This window comes from Odontesthes bonariensis, chromosome 5, assembly GCF_027942865.1.
Source record: "Odontesthes bonariensis isolate fOdoBon6 chromosome 5, fOdoBon6.hap1, whole genome shotgun sequence".
Taxonomy (NCBI): domain Eukaryota; kingdom Metazoa; phylum Chordata; class Actinopteri; order Atheriniformes; family Atherinopsidae; genus Odontesthes; species Odontesthes bonariensis.
The window spans coordinates 37,562,998-37,583,287 of NC_134510.1; the positions used below are offsets into that span (position 1 = coordinate 37,562,998).

Below are 20,290 nucleotides of genomic sequence, written 5' to 3' on the forward strand. Positions count from 1 at the left end.
GCTGAACTACGGGCTGAAGGCTGGGAGTTGCAAACAATGAATTTATGGCCCAGCTGGCTATCAGACCCACTCTATTTAAAAAAAAAAAAAAAAAAAACATCAGTCAAGATTATCAAATCAATTCACAATTTTAATCATTTTTATTCAAAGCGCTCTGCTAATTTTACAAACAGTTGATCAATGCCTTTACAAGTTTGCAAACGTTTTCATGATTTATCATGAGGATTATCTTCCACACTGGAAAAAAAACAACCGCTTCATCACAGAGAAATGAGTCCAGTTTTCTTTCCTCCGGCTCTCACTCAGAAAGATTTGATCCACATGCTTTCAGATGATCAGTTATTATTCAGCACACTGGAAAAAAATCAAAGTCTTACCAAGTATATTTGTCTCATTTCTAGTCAAAATATCTCATTACACTTAATATAAGACACAACTGCCTAACAAGTACCATTTCAGCCAGATATAGGGACTTGTTTGAAAACAATACATCTTGAATATCTTGGTAAATGAAAATTGTTTTGAGTCACATATCATATGAAACAAGCTTTTTTTTTTTTACATTTGAAGAGGTTTTTAAGCTAATTTCAAGATCACTTTTATTTCAAAAGTCCTAAATATCACATCTTATTTCAAGAAATCTTGACAAACTGATTTTCACTAGTTCAATTTGCAGATTTTTTTTGCTTATTTCAAGCAAAAACGTCTTTTATTTGTTGTTTTTTTTTAACTTATTTTTGGAGGGGCATTTTTTCTAGTGAAATCAAGGCTATTTTCATGAAATAAATAGCAAATAAATCACAACTATTTAGATTAATTGACTTAAGAACATCCCGACTCGGTTTCAGTTTACATCAATTACATTTTTAACCCACCCCTCATATGTGAATGAATTACCATACAATTTATAATCAGAAGGAGTCTAAGTTCCTCATTACTGTACCATTATTTAGAACAATATCATTCAATCTTTAAAAAGACACATTAAAGTAATAAAATTCATTCTAAAGAGCATTAGCAGAGACATCAACATATTTTTGGATTTTCTTATTCAAAAGCGATGAAGCAAGTCTGTAGTTATGCATGCGGCACCAAAAGGACAAAGTCAGACACAGTGTTCACTAATTTGACCTTATCAAGGCTTCACTCTCACAGATGAATCTGAGTTGAAATTCAGGAGAACTTCTTTTCCAGCTCTGCGTTGGGCTCTTATCAGGGATAACCAGCACATATGAACCTGATCCACCAGTCTCCAGCCAGTACCTTAAAATGTAAACATGAACAGTATTATCAGCATTCATAGTACTGCTAATGCACTTCATTAAATCAAACAACTTTAGTTTTGCAAGAAACAAACAGCTGACATCAAATCCTGGTAAATGTATAGTTTATACTTTCTGATTTGAGTTTGCATTGAAAATAAATCCTTCTTTTCTTTTTCTGTCTCAGCGCTGGGCCGTAGTCATGGTCAATACTTATTTTTTACTTTTGGATCTTACCTAAGAGTGTCTCTGCGTCCATCAATCCAGATAAAGGTGCCGTTACTTTCTTTTAACCCAATCCAGTATCCATGGTTCACGCTAAAGTAATACTTGGTGTTATTACTGATGAATTCCTGGAAGTCATCACATGGCGAATCATCAGAAACATTCACTTTGATAAAGACATCAATTATAACAATTGGAAAAAAGAAAATGTACAGCTCACCTGTTCTTGCTGATTATCAATAACAACCAGATCTGCACCGCTGTCTTTGCAATATGTTTGACTTTGTGTCCATGACTTCCAAGGAGCGGGTTCATCATAAAACAGGTAGCACTTTTTCTGGTAAAGAATCCAGCCGCCCCGACAGGGCTGACACTCTGCTCAAGAAATGGTCGGAGAAATTGATTCATTATTAAATCTGACATATCAAAATCAAATGGCAGCCTTTTTAAACTGACTGATTTTTTTTTTAGCAGGACGTTTTCTGCCAGAATAAATCCAGCCAATATAAACTCAAGATATTAAATGTTTTCTTCAACTTTATTTGTTGCATTTCAGGACTGAAAAGTTGTGATGTGGGTTAGTAATAGGACTAGAAAACAGGATAGTTATCATGATTTGGTACAAAAGATGTTCAGAGGAGCTCCAGTTTGTCCACAAATGTGTGTTTAAAACATTGTTCCTCAGAGAGAGATTGAAAGGGATTTGCATATATTTCCCTCTACAGAGTAGAATAATAGTATTAAGTTGTTAAATGGCTTTATTATGTACTTACTTTTGTCAGGGCAGAATTGATTCACCGGAAAGTTGTTGAACGTCAGGATGACTCCCAGCGTCCAGTTGAGGTCGTCTTTCTGTCTGTTCAGGTGCTTAGTCTGATTTTCTAAGTTTCCAATCTCCACCGTCATCAGATCGGTCCGATTCTGTAGGACTCTATTGTCAGCGGTCAACTGTTCGGTCTGGTTCTTTAGGACTCTATTGTCAGCGGTCAACTGTTCGGTCTGGTTCTTTAGGACTCTATTGTCAGCGGTCAACTGTTCGGTCTGGTTCTTTAGGACTCTATTGTCAGCGGTCAACTGTTCGGTCTGGTTCTTTAGGACTCTATTGTCAGCGGTCAACTGTTCGGTCTGGTTCTTTAGGACTCTATTGTCAGCGGTCAACTGTTCGGTCCGATTCTTTTGAACTGTATTGTCAGCGGTCAACTGTTCGGTCTGGTTCTTTAGGACTCTATTGTCAGCGGTCAACTGTTCGGTCCGGTTCTTTAGGACTCTATTGTCAGCGGTCAACTGTTCGGTCCGGTTCTTTAGGACTCTATTGTCAGCGGTCAACTGTTCGGTCTGGTTCTTTAGGACTCTATTGTCAGCGGTCAACTGTTCGGTCCGATTCTTTTGAACTGTATTGTCAGCGGTCAACTGTTCGGTCTGGTTCTTTAGGACTCTATTGTCAGCGGTCAATTGCTCATTCCGATTCTTTAGGACTACCATCAGCTGCTGGTTTTCTGCACTGAGGTTTGCGTCCTGTTTGTTCATTACCATGTTAACTGTGAACGAAAAGAGAGCGCACGTCAGTCAGTCAATTAGTCAATACATGTCATATTTTCAGTTGATATGTCCATAATGCTACAGTGTCCCAATTCAGGATAAATAATCATGAGATCGTTTGTGTAAACATCTGTTTTGTGCAGGGGAGCAAATACATGAAATTACAGCGTGTCAACCAAGACAGCCCTACAGCATCCAGAACCTTGAAGGACTCGCGACGGACCTCATCCACCCCCAGGGCCTTCTGACAGGGGATTCCGCCAGATGTTCCCAGCAGACCCTCACAATAGATTTGGGCCAGCGGAGCCAACTCACCACCAGGTGGTGATCAGTTGACTGCTCTGCCCCGCTCTTCACCCGAGTGTCCAGGACATACGGCCGCAAGTCCGACGATACAACCACAAAGTCGATCATCGAGCTGAGGCCTAGGGTGTCCTGGTGCCAAGTGCACATATGGACACCCTTATGCCTGAACATGGTGTTCGTTATGGACAGTCCGTGACGAGCACAGAAGTCCAATAACAAAACACCACTCTGATTCAGATCGGGGGGGGGTGCATTCCTTCCAATCACGCCCTTCCAGGTCTCACTGTCATTGCCCAATGAGCATTAAAGTCCCCCAGCCGGACGAGGGAGTCTCCTGCAGAAGCACTCTCCAGTGCCTCCTCCAGGGACTCCACAAAGTGTGGCTACTCTGAACTGCTGTTTGGTACATAAGGGCAAACAACAGTCAGGACTCGTCCCCCCCACCCTAAGGCGGAGGGAGGCTACCCTCTCGTCCACTGGGGTACAGCCAATGTACAGGTGCACAGCCGGGGGGCAATAAGTATGCCCACACCTGCTCTGCGCCTCTCACCGCGGGCAACTCCAGAGTGGAAGAGAGTCCAACTCCTCTCGAGGAGGCTGGTTCTGGAGCCCAAGTCGTGCGTTGAGGTGAGTCCAACTATATCTAGCCGGAACCGCTCAGCCTCGTGCACCAGCTCAGGCTCCTTCCCCAGCAGAGAGGTGACGTTCCACGTCCCAAGAGCCAGCTTCAGTAACGGAGTATCAGACCGCCAAGGTCTCTGCCTTCAGCTGTCACCCAGCGCACATTGCACCCGACCCCCTTGGCCCCTCCCACAGGTGGTGAAACTGTCGGAAGGGGGACCCACGTTATATTTTCGAACTGTGCCTGACCGAGCCCCAAGGACACAGGCTTGGCCACCAGGCGCTCGCTACCAGGCCCCACCCCTGGGCATTGCTCCAGGGGGAGGCCCTGGTGACCTACGTCTGGGCAAAGGAATGTGATGTCCAATAATTTGGTTGGTAATCCTGTTCAGAAACACATTTTGTAATACTGGGTGAAATGGTCCGTCTATCCTGAGTAATCTATACATGATGTATTTAGAAAAAGGTTAGCGGAGATGCCACTTTCAAATCTTGCTAGCTCTCTTGCTAGCTCTTCAGGATTACCAACCATGCCTTTAACCCTTTCTCTGAAAGCAATACAGTCAAACTGACAAATGCAAACCCAGAGCATAAAATACATAACAGATTTCTTTGCTTTTGTCTTTTTGCTGATACAAATTTGATGTAAGCTGTTGCAATTGTTTATCAAATTTTAGCACTGAAATAGAACTCACTGTAGACGGCCATCACCACGATGATCGCCGCCAGGAGGACGCAAAGTATCCCCAAACACACCAGCAACAGACGAGAGTGACAGCGTGCAGCTGCTTCAACTTCTGCTTGGAACAAAAAAAAGAGACTCAACATCATTGTGGAAAGTTTACTGAAAATGATCCACTGAACAAGAACGATTTCTCTTCCATCGACGATAGAACAGTCTGACATGAAACAATTATCCCCTTTTTAATCAAGTAGGTCATCTTCATCCATCCATCCCTTTTCTATACCCGCGTAATCCGTTGGTCGGGTCGGGGGGGGGGGGGGGGGGGGGGGCTGGAGCCTATCCCAGCGGTCGCCAGTCCATCAACGGGCCCCACAGAGACAAACAAGACAAACATCCACACACACACTCTCCTAGGGACAATTTTTAGAGACACCCATTAAGCTAACATGCATGTTTTTGGACAGTGGGGGGAACCCGGGGTACCCTGAGAGAACCCACGCAACCTGGAACCCTCTCGCTGTGAGGTGACGGTGCTAACCACTACACCACGTGCAGCTGTAATCTCTGTACATTCTGCTATCAGAACACACTGCAACTTACTCTGCTTTAAGAAACTGAATACAAACAGACCAAACACAAGCAAATACGGAGTTTCTAACTTAGAGCTCATTTCTGGATTTGGCTGCATTTTTTCTAAAAATTGTGTCTGAATGCTCTTCTTTGTTGGGCTGTGTGAGTCACTGTCAATATAACTCCAGATGTTTCTGTCTTTCTTTGTGTCAGAAGCCTCCTGACAGCCACAATAACATACATTTAGGGTTATCTTAGACATCTTAAATAAAATTGCTTTCATTATTCTCAGGGTTGGCATCATCAAAGAGCCTACTTGAAACATTAGTTTCTTCTTTTGTTGATAAGATATATTGTACGGTTCAGCAAAATTGAATAACTTACTTGATAAAGGAGTTGCAAGCTCTTTAGGGTTCACTTCAGAAATAACTGCCTGGTCCTCCTTTTCCTCTGTGTCACAACAACATGATAAATGGAAAAGAAAGAGCTGAATGAATGGATTCATCAGGATTCTTCACAGCATCAGTGATCCCATCCAACAAACACCACAACGGTAACAACCCCGGTGTCTAAAAGCTGGGACTGCGTAGTAAAATCTATATAACAACAGAATGCAGTGACCTGCAAATCCCATAAACAGATAGTTTATTCTGAAAAACAACGAAAGGTTCATTAAAATGCAGGTTCGACACCATTTTCCTCTGCCTTTAAGTGATATTTTAGACTGGAACTACTACGGTAAGAAGACAATTCAACTTGGCAGTGTTTACAGATGACTTAGGTTCTGTCGACTCCGCCGTCTGGAAGAAGTACTTTACCTTCTCCATGTTTGGTGGATCCGCCTATTACTTTCTTTTCCGGTACGGCAGCAGACAGCAACAGACTTTTACAAAATAAAAGCCTGTGAGCAACAGACTTTTACAATAATAGAATAAACTGCTGTTTACTGCTTGGTACTGCTCGGTCTACACCGTGAAACAAGTGCGGCTGTCGGCAGGCGGCTAGCCAACTAGCCGGACTACCTTCGTCAACGCCAAAACGAGGCTGGAACTCGGCTCACATGACGCAGTTACAACTAAAGAGTGGTAGCTTGGCTGAGATGCAGATATTAGAGGGGAGTTTCTAAGGCAGAATAAGCTGTGCTGCAGCGGCGTGCGTTGAGGAAGTCATCCCAGTAGATGCGTGTGTAGAAAGCCCCTGATAGCCCCCCGATAGCCCCGGATAACAACAACACGGCAGCTATGAGCTAACAGTGCAATAGTACGCGTTCATTCATTGATTGGTCTTAAAGTATTGGTGAAATCAAGACAGATAATGCCTTTTTTAGAGGCTGCGCTGTCTCCCGTTATATAGATACATGCAGATCACTGGCTGCTCCCTGCCCAGCCAGGAGGACATTGCCACTTCTCGCTACCTCAGCAGAGCGGACAGTATCATAAAAGACACATCCCACACCAGAAATTACCTGTTTGACCTGCTACCGTCTGGACGACGTTACAGGTCACACAAGTCCAGGACAAATAGGCTCAGGGACAGCTTCTATCCAAGAGCTATCACTATACTGAACAATACAAATAAATAGATACTAAATTTTTACAGTTCATTCATCACCACATGCAATAATGAGAACTGTGCAATACACTTCATGTGCAATATATACCATGCAATATGTGTAATTCTGGAAAAACGTGCAATATTTTACAAGTTCAAATAACTCTGTTCCACTCTGTTCACTACCATATATTATTTTATATTTCATATTGTGCCTTCATTTTATTTCATTTTAATTAAATATATTTAAATTTATTTTAAACATAGTTTGATTATTTTATAAGCACCTTTGGAGTTGCAACCAAATTTCATTGTAATGTAAATTATAATGACAATAAAGGCGATTCTGATTCTGATCTGAATATCGTCCGAAGGACGCCAACTTTCACCAAACTGTTATCGGTGAGATGAACCTGTTTTATGCCAGAAATAAGGTCCGGGTTTAGAATAACCAAACTTCCCCTTTAAGAAAGATCTATCCATGTGTCTATCCAAAAAAAGATAACCCTCAGAATATTAAAATCAGTAGGTTTGGACCGTAATTCTTCCATACAGAGCACCTTTAAAGATGCATAAAATGCCAAATAAATCATTAAACCCAGAGAGGAAAGAGTCTTTTACCTTTTGGAGCTGAAGCAACCTTTCTTAAAACCAGTGTGTCACTATTGATTTCCTCTTCCATCTTTAAAAATAATTCACCACTGTTACTTCAGAGCTGTTGATAACGTCAGTCTTTAACAAGTGATGGTGCTGATGGGAAGCGCGGCTTTAAAAAGGATCCCAGCAGTATGTCATGGAGAACAAACAGGTTCCTCTTTCTCTCAATAATATGTAAAAAGCATTTGGGCAAAGCACAAACAACATGACAAAGGTTCCGCTGTCCTTTAGCTAGAGATTGCTATCAACGTTTGGTTTCATCTGATCTAGGAACTATGTCTGTTTCCGTGCATTGTTGTGATACAAAGATTGTCATATTTAAAATTCTGGTGGGTTAAACATCCCTAAAATGTGCATGAGACACATGCACATTTCACCGCCCATCCAACTGAAATACATGACTTTAAAAGATATTTGTCCAGAAGACAATGAACACCAGAGAAATGCCTTTTTGACTCTGATGAACAATTTAGGAAATCACCCGCAGAACAAGGGGAAGTCTGAAAAATAGGACGTTTTTAAGTGTTTTCTTGCACGGTTATCGACATTGATATTTGAACCACTGTATTGGCTGACCAATAATAATTGAGTGAGAAAGTCTGAAAAATACTGGTGGATGCCTTCATAACTGCCTAGAAGACTGACTGACTGTCAGTGGGTTTACATGACACTGAAAGGTTTGGATTATTGGCTAAATTACAATAAAACTGAATTATTAAGCTCATGTAGACACCTTAATCGGACAAGAAATTGGATCGGATCGGATTACACGGGATCGGATTAAGACCCCGAGATAACTCGGATTGAAAGTCACTCTAAACCTGCTTGTAGACGGTGAAGCACGTGGTGATTTAGACTAGGCGTTCTGCGCATGCTCAAGATTTTTTCTTGGGGGCAACGTGATGGAGAATCACGTTTGTGCAATAAGCAGCTCATCACAAACGAAATATAGAGGGACAGAGCTTCATCTTGCTCTTCGTTCTCCATCTGTCTCAAATGCTTGTGTTTGTTGTTGTTGTTGGTGGTGAAGAGGTCAACAGGAAGTGACTCTCACTGCACGAAAAGAGGGATTTGTGTCACTGTGGACGGCAGTGAACATCCACGAATTTGCCTAATTTTCGGACGCACCTGGGCGCTTGCAGGCAGACAAACTTTAAGTTTGTTGAGCGAGAAAATCGTCGGAAACGAACCCGACTCGCGGCGGGCTCTCACAACGGGGTGCTAATGGCTCAGCGATTAGCACCCCGCTGTGAGAGTGCCTGGACCTCTCACTGGCCTCGCTGGTATTGGACGAAAAAGGCACGTGATTACATGAAAAAGCTCCTGTAAAGCTGACCGCCCATTGGCCAATAAGGTTAATATATGCATACTTTATATGGGCATATCACTCAGCAATTATGATTAATAATTGTGATTATGATTACTAATATTCCTGGGATGTTTGTGTACTTCATATATTCACGTCATTCTTATAAGCTGCACTATGACTAGGCTATGAATGCAGGCATGAATGACGTGAATCTATTGAGGAAATGAAAAAGGAAACTTTTTTTTTTAAAGCGCTTTTATTGCCACACCACACAATGTACATAGCTTACATTGTAATAAGAACCATGTTGATAATAAAGAATTGAAAACTATACACACACACACTGCTGTAGCCTACAATATACACAATAAGCCTAAACGCCGCCGTTTGGAATCCGCATTCTTCGCATTACTCCGGTCCCTGCAGGGTCTGCGGGAGTTGTCAGACGTCCTCATCCTGGATCAGAAGCTGGCTTCTGGGAGCTGTTGGAATAACCAATAAATAATCAAAACATAGTCTAGCCATGCACAGCATATTGACAACTTGTCTATAAAGTAACGAAAGTCATATTGACAGCGTATATGTTCTTACTCTCTTTCACTCTTCTGTGGTGAGACTGTGAGTATTTCGGGTTGGCTTCAAGACGCGCCCGTAGCACAGCACATAGGTCCTCACGCAGCTAAAAACAAACAAACAAGAGGAATGAATAAAATGACCAGTGCTTAAAAGTATCAGTGCCAGCCGTGGTAAAAGTCAGCGCCGCTCACCCTCGATAGTGTCCCCGTCTGCCTCTCTGAAGTTCGGACTGTTTGACACCGCCTCCTTCAAGCGACTCGTTACATCCATATTGTGAGGTGACAGTAGCCTGTAAAAACAATAGTCCTATGGTTAATAAAAAAAAAACTGCATTGACGTAACGTAACATCGGGTCCAACTCAACTAGATATTGGGAGAACATTCACTTATTCTTACCCTTGACCTGGATTATAATGCCACGGTGAGTTATGCAGGCGGCGAACTGCTTCCTATAAAATGAAAACACGAAATTCATTTTTTTAAATAAAGCAACTCACACTGGTTTTCACGTGATGGACACAATTAAGTTGAGTTTAGCCTAAAGCCACAGTCAATAACCTACTCTTACCGCGATTTTCGGATTCTGTATCCGCCTTCTCTTGGGGGTGCGCTCTTCAACTTCTCTGGAATGTAACTTCAGTCCGTTCTCGACGGCCATCTTGCCTCCAACCTAGCGAATCTCGTTGATTCCCTCCAGAACCCTCTCCACGACCGTATCCACAGTGCTGGCCACCATACGAGACATTCCGGTCATAGAATTCAACAGGACTTTCATTTTATCTGCCTGTAAGCAAGTGAGTAAGTAAGTTTAATATACAGCACATTTAAAATCAGCGAGAACTGTCCCAAGTGCTGTACAGTGTCAACAAGACTAAAATTAAACAATCAAATAGTCATGTGCAAGTAGAAAAAACACACAAACCTGTAGACCCGCAGAGAGTTGCTGGGGAGTTGAAAGCAAGTCGTCTTCCAGCCATTGTATTCCGCAAACCAGGGCAGTTTTCACAGCACGGGACCTCAGCGATTTCTGCCTGCCTTTCTGCCGCCAGATCTGCTACTTAAACTTTTTGTTTACACTGCACGACACAATGTTTCTCATACGTGATTGAACGAGAGCTTATGCGAGCCGTTAAGCTCCACCAATCATATGCGTATACGTCATTACACGGAATACTCGCGAGACAACCTCCCGTCCTTTTGCTATTTAATGTTGTCTGACCACAGCTGGCAATTTGCACTGTTTTGACCCAAAAATGGACTCTGCAAGGACAAAGAAAAGACCTCGGCGATATTGTGACCATTGTGACACCGAATTAAGCCATACACAATAAAACACTGAGCGCACTACTGCACATTATGTATACAGGCCAGATTTCTATATTTTTATTTCTATATTTCTATTTTATTTAAGAAACCTTTTAGAATATTGCTGTTGCATGCTTATTTTATCTTTATCTTATCTTTATTATTATACATTTGGACATCCAGTGCGGGCAACAAAGAAAAGAATTTCATTGTTCAGGGAAACACGTTTCTAACTGCACATATGACAATAAACCTTTGAATCCTTGAATCCTTGAATTTTGCCGACAAAAAGCGGTATTACAAAAGAGGTGTTTGGGAGAAAAAAAAACAGATATGCATCACCTGTCACCAGCAGACAGCGTGCACCTCTTCTTTTTCAAGACAACACAGCAACAAACTTGGCTGGAGTTGGAGGTTATAGTGATGAATGTGTAGAAACAGGCCTGCCCACCCCCCACCTCACCTCACCCCACCCCACTTGAAAATGACTGTGGCAGCTCCTGACCTGATCACTGGCATTTACATATTAAAGGCTCTCCTAAGTAGGGGAGGGGAGGGGGGCATGGGGGAGCAGTTGCCAGGTCAATTTGCGACAACTTGGGCCAAGTTTTCACTTTTACCACCGCAAATGCAGGGGCTTAACGTATGCGGACATGTAAGGGGCCACATACATCCACAAATCCCTCTTTTCATGCAGTGTCTATTAGCAATAGTTGAAATGGGTACAGCGCCACCTATCATACGTATGACATGCTATTTTTATATTTTTTTTCTGTTCTTGCTCTCGGTGAAGGAGGACGCATTTCTCTCTGTCTCCCCACCCTCCCTTTTTTGCCCTGCTTCAGCGTGTCTGAGTTTTGTCTTTTGGGGACTCTCTTTACATATTGTACGAATTCAAGAATGATGGATCTGGTCAGCTGGTCTCTCAACGCAATTGATCAAATTTTCTCTAATGCAAAATTGGGAGAAGGAGAACCCTCATGCCCTGGCGGTACATTCTTCCCTGGATGCACAATGGACTCCTGGGGGAAGTGGAGGATTGTGTGTTTGTCGATGTTGTCAGTCCAGGGTGTTGAAGATTTATACACATTTGGATTTATGATTACTGGTTTCCTCCTGTTTGGAGTTGGAGGATACCTGGCGTATCAAGAAATTAAGAAAACGTGGGCAGCTTTGAGGGGGTCGGCAGAGCAATCAACACTGAGACTGAGATGTTACGTGAGCAGAATCGGAAGCTGGATGCGACTCTTACACAGGTTCGCAGGCTGCCTGAGGTTCCTGGACTCAGAAGAGAAATGGAAGAAATCTGGGAGAAAGCTGATCGCTCGGACCGGGCGGAGAGGTCCTGGAATTTGGCTGTACATCCCACAATTTGGCTGTTTGGATTCGCCATTGAGACACACCAGCAAAGACTTCAAGGCAGGAGAAAAAAAAATTAAGTCTGCCTGAACCAAACAATTTTTGTTATCTCAATCTGGCTCCCCTGTGCTGGCCTTGGCTGCCAGCTGCAACTTCTCCTGGATGCTATGTAAATAAGACGCTCTGCCCCATGTGCTCCCTCCCCTTCCTGAGGACACCTGTGGAAACTGTTTAGGCTGGTTGATAAACTTTCCATCGCATTATCAAGGACAATGGCCTCTGAGACAGAGCTTCATGGACTTACTTGCACACACTCACACGCACATGCTCAATGATTAACATACGCAATTCCCACACCTCCTCACCGGTCCCAATGCTTGATGTTGTGTGTATGTGTTGCTTTTTTGTGCTGAGGTTTTTTGCAATCTCAAACTGTATCCTGGTAAGGGTAAAGTGTGAAATATGATTTTTTTTCTCCTCTCACCTAATGTGGTATTTTCTCCTATCTGGAAGGTGCCGCACTCATCACTGAGCTGCATGGCCACAGTCACCCGTCTCCCTTGTTTTGTTTTTTATGTTGTCCTTCTGGATGGGTTTAACTGGAACTTCTTGGAATTTATAAAGTATTTTTTAATTGAATTTGAATTAAATTTGAATGACATGCTATTTCCAATCCTTGAAGAAAAGATGGTGGTGGTGGTGGAAATTTTAGTGAGGCACAGAATCAGTTATTTTTTTCTGAGGAGATAAGATGCTTTTAATAATATCTTGCAAGAGAGAACAGCACAATACAAAATACAGAGCTGCTCTGACAACTGAGACAAGGCAATTCAGTTATAATGCAGATTGTTGCTTCATCCCTCCTTTGATATAGTTGAGCATTCTTATCTACTTTTCCTCCCTAACTACAGCCAAGACTACCTTGACACCACTCCCAGTACCATCTTCCCTACTATCCTCCCCCAACCGTAGTTGAGGTTAGCCAGACATAGTCGTAAAACTCAGCTTCCTCCCTGTCCCCCTTAAAGTGCAGCGGTCAGATTCTCTATCTATTCTAACAAGCCCACCATTGTATAAGAGGATTTGAAAGAAAACAGGACAGGGTGGTATCCTTGCAGGAGGTTATTATAGGTTATACACCGTAACACTTAATTCAATGCATATAAGAATTAATTTTCCTCTACACTCTGCACTGTCACCCCTGTCACCTCTAACAGAGTCTGACGTTTGGTTTCCTTCTACGTAGCTTATTGTTAGATTTGATGTTAACTGTAATGTTGTGTCCTCATTTGTAAGCCGCTTAAACCATCTGCGAAATGCATAAACATGAACAACTCTCAGGTCTTTGCTGGACTTTTTCCTCTTTCTATAGGACATCCCTTTCAGTTACTGATACTTTTCACCTGCAGCAGTTCATGTTGAGATATGCAAAGTTTTCAGCTAACAGCTCTGTAGAAAAAACTCCAGTGTGGAATTAATATACCTTAAACCTTTGGAAGACACAGACTATCCTGTGGGGGGATGTTCTTCTGGGTAGGGACCAGATGTGGGAAGTCTACACAAAGGAAACGACGGAGAGACTACTTTACAACCACCTTCGGCCAATGAAAGCTTTTGGGAGTGGATTTAGCAACAGACATTTGCCATAAAACTTATATTGGGACACATTAACAACAGTGCTAACTTAAGATGAACAAACAAAGAACCCTCTTAGGAGAAAATCGGAGAAAAACCAGACTAACTCATTCCCTATCTTATCTGGACAAGATGAGTCAAAGTTGACATTTTACCCTCATCCACCCAGATAAGAGAACCAGATGCCTAAATAGAACTGGAAATGACTTTACTTAGATTTACTTCGGTAGATTAGATTTCAATATTAAAGGTGGGGTCTGAGATGTTTTCTGGAGCATTTTTTATCATATTGTCTGAAAACCTCCTCACGACCCCATTGCACCCACTAAAATAGAATGTTTGGGAAAAAAAAATTATATTTTAGTCCATTGTAGAGGGTGTAGCAAGAGGAAATGTCTGACCAATAGAAGTAATGATGAGAGTTACTTCTATTGGATTCTGACACGCCAATCAACCGTCAGCCCCCCTCCCCCCTTGCGCGTTCACAGACTTGTGATTCGTTCATGTGTTTTGAAGGCGTGGTTTCGAGGGGTGGGCTGAAGGAAGAGGCAAGGTTGTGTGTTTTTTTTTTGACTTGCAGGAACCATTTTTCCAAGATCTCATACGCCACCTTTAAACCAATAAAAACAATAACAGAAACAGAAACAGAGTCTCATGCTGGGTTAAAAGCCAGGGAATAAAAATGGGTTTTAAGACGAGTTTTAAAAATGGGCAGTGATGGGAGGTCGTTTCACAGTTTCGGACCGGCAGTGGAAAAGCTCCTCTGAGCTTCCGTTTAGCCCTCGGTACCTCCAGGAGCAGCTGATCAGCTGACCTGAGGCACCGGGCAGGAGCATGAGGATGGAGCAGCTCAGACTCCAATAAACACTTTATTTAACTTGAGATTCCTCCGGCTTGTTCTTGAGCTTCCAATGAAAGAATCGAACTAACAACCTCATCAGGGTCGGTCAGCAACCAACCAACTCTGACGATTTTGTCATTCTGTAAGTTCTCGATACCAGCCAGTTCCCGTTTCCTGGTGGAAAAGAAGCGACCGACCAGGCAACTGCAAAGTCCGCTGAAGTCATCCACAACCAAATCCAGAACCAAAAGAAGGCCCTGAGAGCGGAACCGAGAGAAATCCATGCGTGGCCACAACCTGCTGTGCTCCGAGCTGACTAAACAGGACTACTGTGAAGTAAGGTCGACCCTTTTTTCATCTTATAGACGGCTATGATGGGTGTCTCGAGACTTCCACTGTTAAAATGATAAATGAATCCAAGATGTCAGTCTTTAGTTTCAAATAGTAAGGAAACATAGACTATTTGAGTAAATCCGGTACCCCTTTTATATAATCACCCATATTCAACTCATCTACTGTTTCTTTTAAAGTTGATGTCTTTTTAATAAATAGTTCATAAATATGTATATATATATATATATATATATATATATATATACATATATATATATGTATAATCACAGGTTGTGTTGCATGCTTTCTTTACGTAATGTCTGTCAAACCAAACGAGAATTCACTAAAGTAGCGAGATTAAGCATCTGGTTCTCTTATCTGGGTGGATGAGGGTAAATTTTGATTTACATTTAAATTCTGTGTCACATTAGATTCTGTGTTTTTCCTTCTTTGAAGGAAGATGGTGTCCTACATTCAAGGTTAAATAAGGTTTATTGAGACAGTGAGAACTTCTGGTAAATCCTTATATTTTATCAAGTAACGCTACAGCTCTTTGGGAATCACCTTGTTGCTGCAGAAATCCTATTTTCTGTCAAACTGTGTTGTCTTTGCTGTTTAATATAAAGTTTGGTAAATTCAGTCATTTTTGTGGACAAAATGGTGAAGTTTTACCCAGAAGTCATTTATCCTTTGAAGGCGTATGAATACTTCGGTAATCCCCCTAAAAAGAGACATCTTCATCCATCATTCAACAGGCCAACCTCGAGGAATGATGATGGAGACCTATCTTGCTTTGTGACTATCGATTACACGAGTTGTTAGAAGTAGGTGGTGTGGCTGTGAAACCATGTCCACACTGCTGCCAACTGAGAGTTGGATTCATTTTAACATCACCAACATTTAAATGTCACATTTATTTCCTGTGCATTACATCCAATGTTTTTCTTCTATTTGATGATGAGTGTAGATATAAGAACTCATGTTTGGTGCAGTGTCACCGTGACAACCTCAAACAGGAAAAAACTTATTATTACTTATTATCAGGACATCCTGGAGGGAGCATGGGAGTTCGCCCAACCGGTCTACATGTGTTTTGTGGACTTGGAGAAGGCGTTCGATTGTGTCCCTCGGGGACTCTTGTGGGGGGTGCTCCGGGAGTATGGAGTGCTGGACTCCTTGATATGGATTGTTCGGTCCCTGTATAACCGGTGTCAGAGTTTGGTCCGCATTGCCGGCAGTAAGTCGGACATGTTTCCTGTGAGGGTTGGACTCCGTCAGGGCTGCCCTTTGTCACCGATTCTGTTCATAATTTTTATGGACAGAATTTCTAGGCGCAGCCAGGGCGTTGAGGGGGTCCGGTTTGGCGACCTCAGAATCGGGTCTCTGCTTTTTGCGGACGATTTGGTTCTGTTGGCGTCGTCAGGCCGTGACCTTCAGCTCTCACTGGAGCGGTTCGCAGCCGAGTGTGAAGCGGCGGGGATGACCATCAGTACCTCCAAATCTGAGACCATGGAATGCTCTCTTCGGGTCGGGAATGAGATCCTTCCCCAAGTGGAGGAGTTCAAGTATCTCGGGGTCTTGTTCACGAGTGAGGGACGAATGGAGCAGGAGATTGACAGGCGGATCGGTGCGGCGTCTGCAGTGATGCGGGCTCTGCACCGGCCCGTCGTGGTGAAGAAGGAGCTGAGCCAGAAGGCGAAGCTCTCCATTTACCGGTCAATCTATGTTCCTACCCTCACCTATGGTCACGAGCTGTGGGTAGTGACCGAAAGAACGAGATAGCGAATACAAGCGGCCGAAATGAGTTTCCTCCGCAGGGTGTCTGGGCTCTCCCTTAGAGATAGGGTGAGAAGCTCGGTCATCCGGGAGGGGCTCGGAGTAGAACCACTGCTCCTCCGCATCGAGAGGAGTCAGATGAGGTGGCTCGGGCATCTAGTGAGAATGCCTCCTGGACGCCTCCCCGGTGAGGTGTTCCGGGCCCGTCCCACTGGGACCCAGGACACGTTGGAGAGACTATGTCTCTCGGAACGCCTCGGGGTCCCCCCAGAAGAGCTGGAGGAAGTGGCCGGGGACAGGGACGTCTGGGTCTCTTTGCTCAAGCTGCTGCCCCCGCGACCCGATCCCCGGACCAGCGGAAGATAATGGATGGATGGATTATCAGGACACATTTTACATTTATGTTGGAGAAAAAAGTGAATAAGTGTGATAGCAAGATATAAGAATATCCTTAAAGGATAATCAATAACAAAAGAAGCACAAACTGGTTAAACCACACAATCATACATAATACATCGATTACAGGTTGTCTTTATTTTTCTTTTGGAGTCTAACATAAAGAAACATATTGCTCAGAAGAAGTGGTCACTTATCAAATCTTTCATTCCTCCTCCCGCCTTCTCATATCTGCAGAAATATACTGTTTACATGTGATTTCAGACTTCTTATGACTGTTAGTCCCAATGATGACATCATTTTCTGTTACTCAGATCCCCCCCACACAGATGTAGTCCTCCATCAGATCGTCAGATGTGGTTCACACCCATTTCTCCTTCTGTTTCCATCTAACATTCAAGCTGACCAATCAGATCATTGTTTGACTTTTTAATCCACTCAAATTCTTTTTTTTTAAGGTCACAGCTTGACCTTCGACCACCTAATTTGAATCAGTTCATCCTGGAGTCCGAATGGGTGTTTGTGCTAACTTTGAAGAATTCTCACATTCACAATAATGAGGTAAGCACAGACCTACATGACTCAGAAACATAATGCTTCTCGACATTTATACTCCGTCTCTGATGGAGTGGGTTAAAGAAGTCATTCAACACTTTATCGGATCTGAAGGTGGGGTTTGCTGCCGGTGGTGGAGCAGCATTTGAGTTGTCGAATATGCCCCTTTCCACTCCATATCCCAACAGTTCCAGTGGGGAAGGATACGATAAATGTTACCCGGCAAACAAAGAAACCACAGTGGGATCTCTGCTGAAGGCCCCCTCAGAATGTCCCCCATAAGTCGGCTTTTTAGCTACAATGATGCCTTTTATAAACCCCTCCATAATTTAGGCTGCGGCTACACGAAAACGTTTTTCACTGTAAACGATACTTTTTCTTATCGTTTCGCTGTCGCGGCCACATGGAGCCGGCGTTCCCGCTACCCCAAAACGATAGTTTTTGAGAACGGGTTCCAGAGTGGGAAAGTTTGAAAACGGCCTCGTTTCGTTTCCATTGTTACAGCTAAAACGTTTTTGCGTCAGTCACACGTTGACGCTGTGAGCCAATTTTAACACTTCTCTATTGTCTCACAGCGTGGCGTGACACAGTGGCGTGTGTACTGCATCGTTTCATCGTTTTCATCCGTTTTCGTCTGGACAGCAGCGCGTTTCCGTGTGGTCGCAAGAATTTTCGTACCCGTTTTAAAAAAAAACCTTGTTTCGTTTCCGTGTAGCCGTAGCTCTAGGTTTACAACCTTTATTAGTAGGAACAACTCAAATGAACAGTCTCTTTCAACGATGGAACAAGCCTTTTACAGATGCAAACGTCTACATTTCCTGGATGCAAAGTCATGAATTGTCCGGTTAGGGGTGGCTGGACATGGATGCGGACTCCAGAGGTGTAAAAGCAAACTGGGTTTATAATTAAAAAACAGAGTCAACAAAAGGCACGGCTGAGCCGGATGACAAAACTAAGCCATGAGACAAAACATGACTAAGACTGACAAAAAACAAAACAAAATACTTGACATGACATCAATGCACTTAGCTTAGACGTGGCGTGGCATGAAGGGTGAAAAAAAAGAGAAAGGATTTCACAAAACTAATGGGGAAACCTGGAAACTAAACACTGAACTGAGAGTGATTGTTGAATGAGTGCAGCTGGGGACAATGAATACAGGTGACATGAGTGAAACTAATGAGCAGAACATGGGGACTGAGGCAAAAACCATGGCAAAACTTAACTCAACATGAATTTAAAAACTAAGACGTGAAACAATCTAAAACATAGAACTAAAAACATGAGGAAAACCCCATGAAAATGACAGAGCCCCCCCCTCAAGGGATGGATTCCAGACAACCCAAAAAAAGGGGCTCGAAACCGGAGGTAGTCTGACGGACAGCCAGACTTCCGGCGACGTAGCAGAAGCAGCCGGAGACATGGACTTATACATGGACTTAAAAACTAAGACGTGAAACAACCTGAAACATGATAAAACATAGAACTACAAACATGAGGAAAACCCCATGAACGTGACATGAATGAGGTCATCATACGACAGCTGCTGTGCCACTTCTGAGTTGATGCTTATGATAGCCAGGCCACTCAAGCGTTCTGGCACCATTGATGAGCTTCAGTTTTGAGAGGTTAGCTCAGCAGAGGAAACTGCAACAGGGAGAGTTGGCAACATTTAACCTCCATAAAAATAGCCCAAAAGTTTTATTGATAGCATAGTTTTATAGGCATAAACCTGAGTGTAGACAGTTTCAGCTGCTCTGTATGTCACTGTCCAACCACAGGAAGGCCGGGCTCCATGAGGTTTTGGTCAGGATGAAAGTCGCCCCAACTGCTCCCATCGACTCTAACGTAAAATCTGTTTTTTTTTTTCAAATTTCTGGCGTTACAATATAATCTCTATGGGTTCCGGGAGGGCTCGCCCCAACGTGCTTTTGTCATACGTAACGTGAAGATAGCTAGCATAGCCACCGCACGTTAGAGCGTACGGAGTAACTCAATTGTTTCATTGAAAGAAATTCCCTTCAGTCGGCGTAGCAATGAGGATAAGTTGGCAACCAAACAATCAGGACCTCCCAGACCAAATTTAAATATAAAACAAATTTCTACTAAATTACCTGCTAGTATGTGGCATCTAGTGCTTATATGCGGTGTTGGTAACATGAGTTGACAAATGGTGACAGCTGACTTGCTACTTATTAATTTACCCACTGAACGGGTCACTTTAGTCCACATATGTCAAAGTCAAAGTCAAGGAATTAATTATCTATGGCCCCCTGGATGATATTTAATTACTATTAGAACTGGCCCGCAGGCCACAGCCACCCGCTGGTGTTTTGCACGCACCAACACTACATTCCCCACAATGCAACAATAGCCCGCGAAGTCACTGCAGCGCGCACAAGCGGCTTCATTATTCATCAGCAGTCAGAGCAGAGATCAACTTTCAGCTACCCCCCCTCCTCAAAAATGGCTAAACGTAAGGTGGACGCTGAGAACAGGGGCTTTCAAGCCAGGTGGGAGGCAGAGTACATGTTCATGGAGGTAAAAGGCAAACCTGTGTGTCTTCTGTGTGGAGAAAGTTTGGCTGTAATGAAAGAATATAATCTAAGAAGGTACTATCAAACGTCTCAGAAACACACAAAGACAAAGACAAGAATGTGGACACGGAACAAAGGCTACAGAAGGTGGCAGAATTAAAACGAGGCCTTAAGTCCAGGCAGGCTGTGTTCACATATGCCAAATCACAAAGCGAGGCTGCTGTCAAGGCTAGCTTTATTGTGGCAAAAGAG

The 20,290-nt window shown here is 43.1% G+C and overlaps 1 protein-coding gene across 2 annotated transcripts; it reads right to left on the reverse strand.

Annotated features, from left to right (window-relative positions):
* Positions 1 to 109: 109 nt before the first annotated feature.
* Positions 110 to 7,499, reverse strand: LOC142380446 (uncharacterized). 2 transcript variants are annotated; one of them, XM_075466315.1, is made up of 7 exons: positions 7,381 to 7,499; positions 5,593 to 5,658; positions 4,649 to 4,750; positions 2,261 to 3,025; positions 1,708 to 1,862; positions 1,500 to 1,615; positions 110 to 1,263 (listed from the first exon to the last, which is right to left on the reverse strand). In XM_075466315.1, exons 1-7 carry the CDS (start codon positions 7,439 to 7,441, stop codon positions 1,122 to 1,124), a joined length of 1,407 nt encoding a protein of 468 aa, XP_075322430.1. In that variant the 5' UTR covers positions 7,442 to 7,499; the 3' UTR covers positions 110 to 1,121. The 2 variants fall into 2 exon arrangements, with proteins under 2 accessions (XP_075322430.1, XP_075322429.1); XM_075466314.1 differs by having other exon boundaries at positions 4,649 to 4,753.
* Positions 7,500 to 20,290: the final 12,791 nt, after the last annotated feature.

Excerpts from the sequence above, each read along its gene's own strand:
- LOC142380446 (XM_075466314.1), bottom strand. The coding sequence starts at position 7,441 with ATGGAAGAGGAAATCAATAGTGACACACTGGTTTTAAGAAAGGTTGCT. Across the intron at positions 5,659-7,380 it reads GGTTGCTTCAGCTCCAAAAG|AGGAAAAGGAGGACCAGGCA; the intron begins GTAAAAGACTCT and ends GTTGTGACACAG. Across the intron at positions 1,863-2,260 it reads TCAATTCTGCCCTGACAAAA|AGTGTCAGCCCTGTCGGGGC; the intron begins GTAAGTACATAA and ends TTTCTTGAGCAG.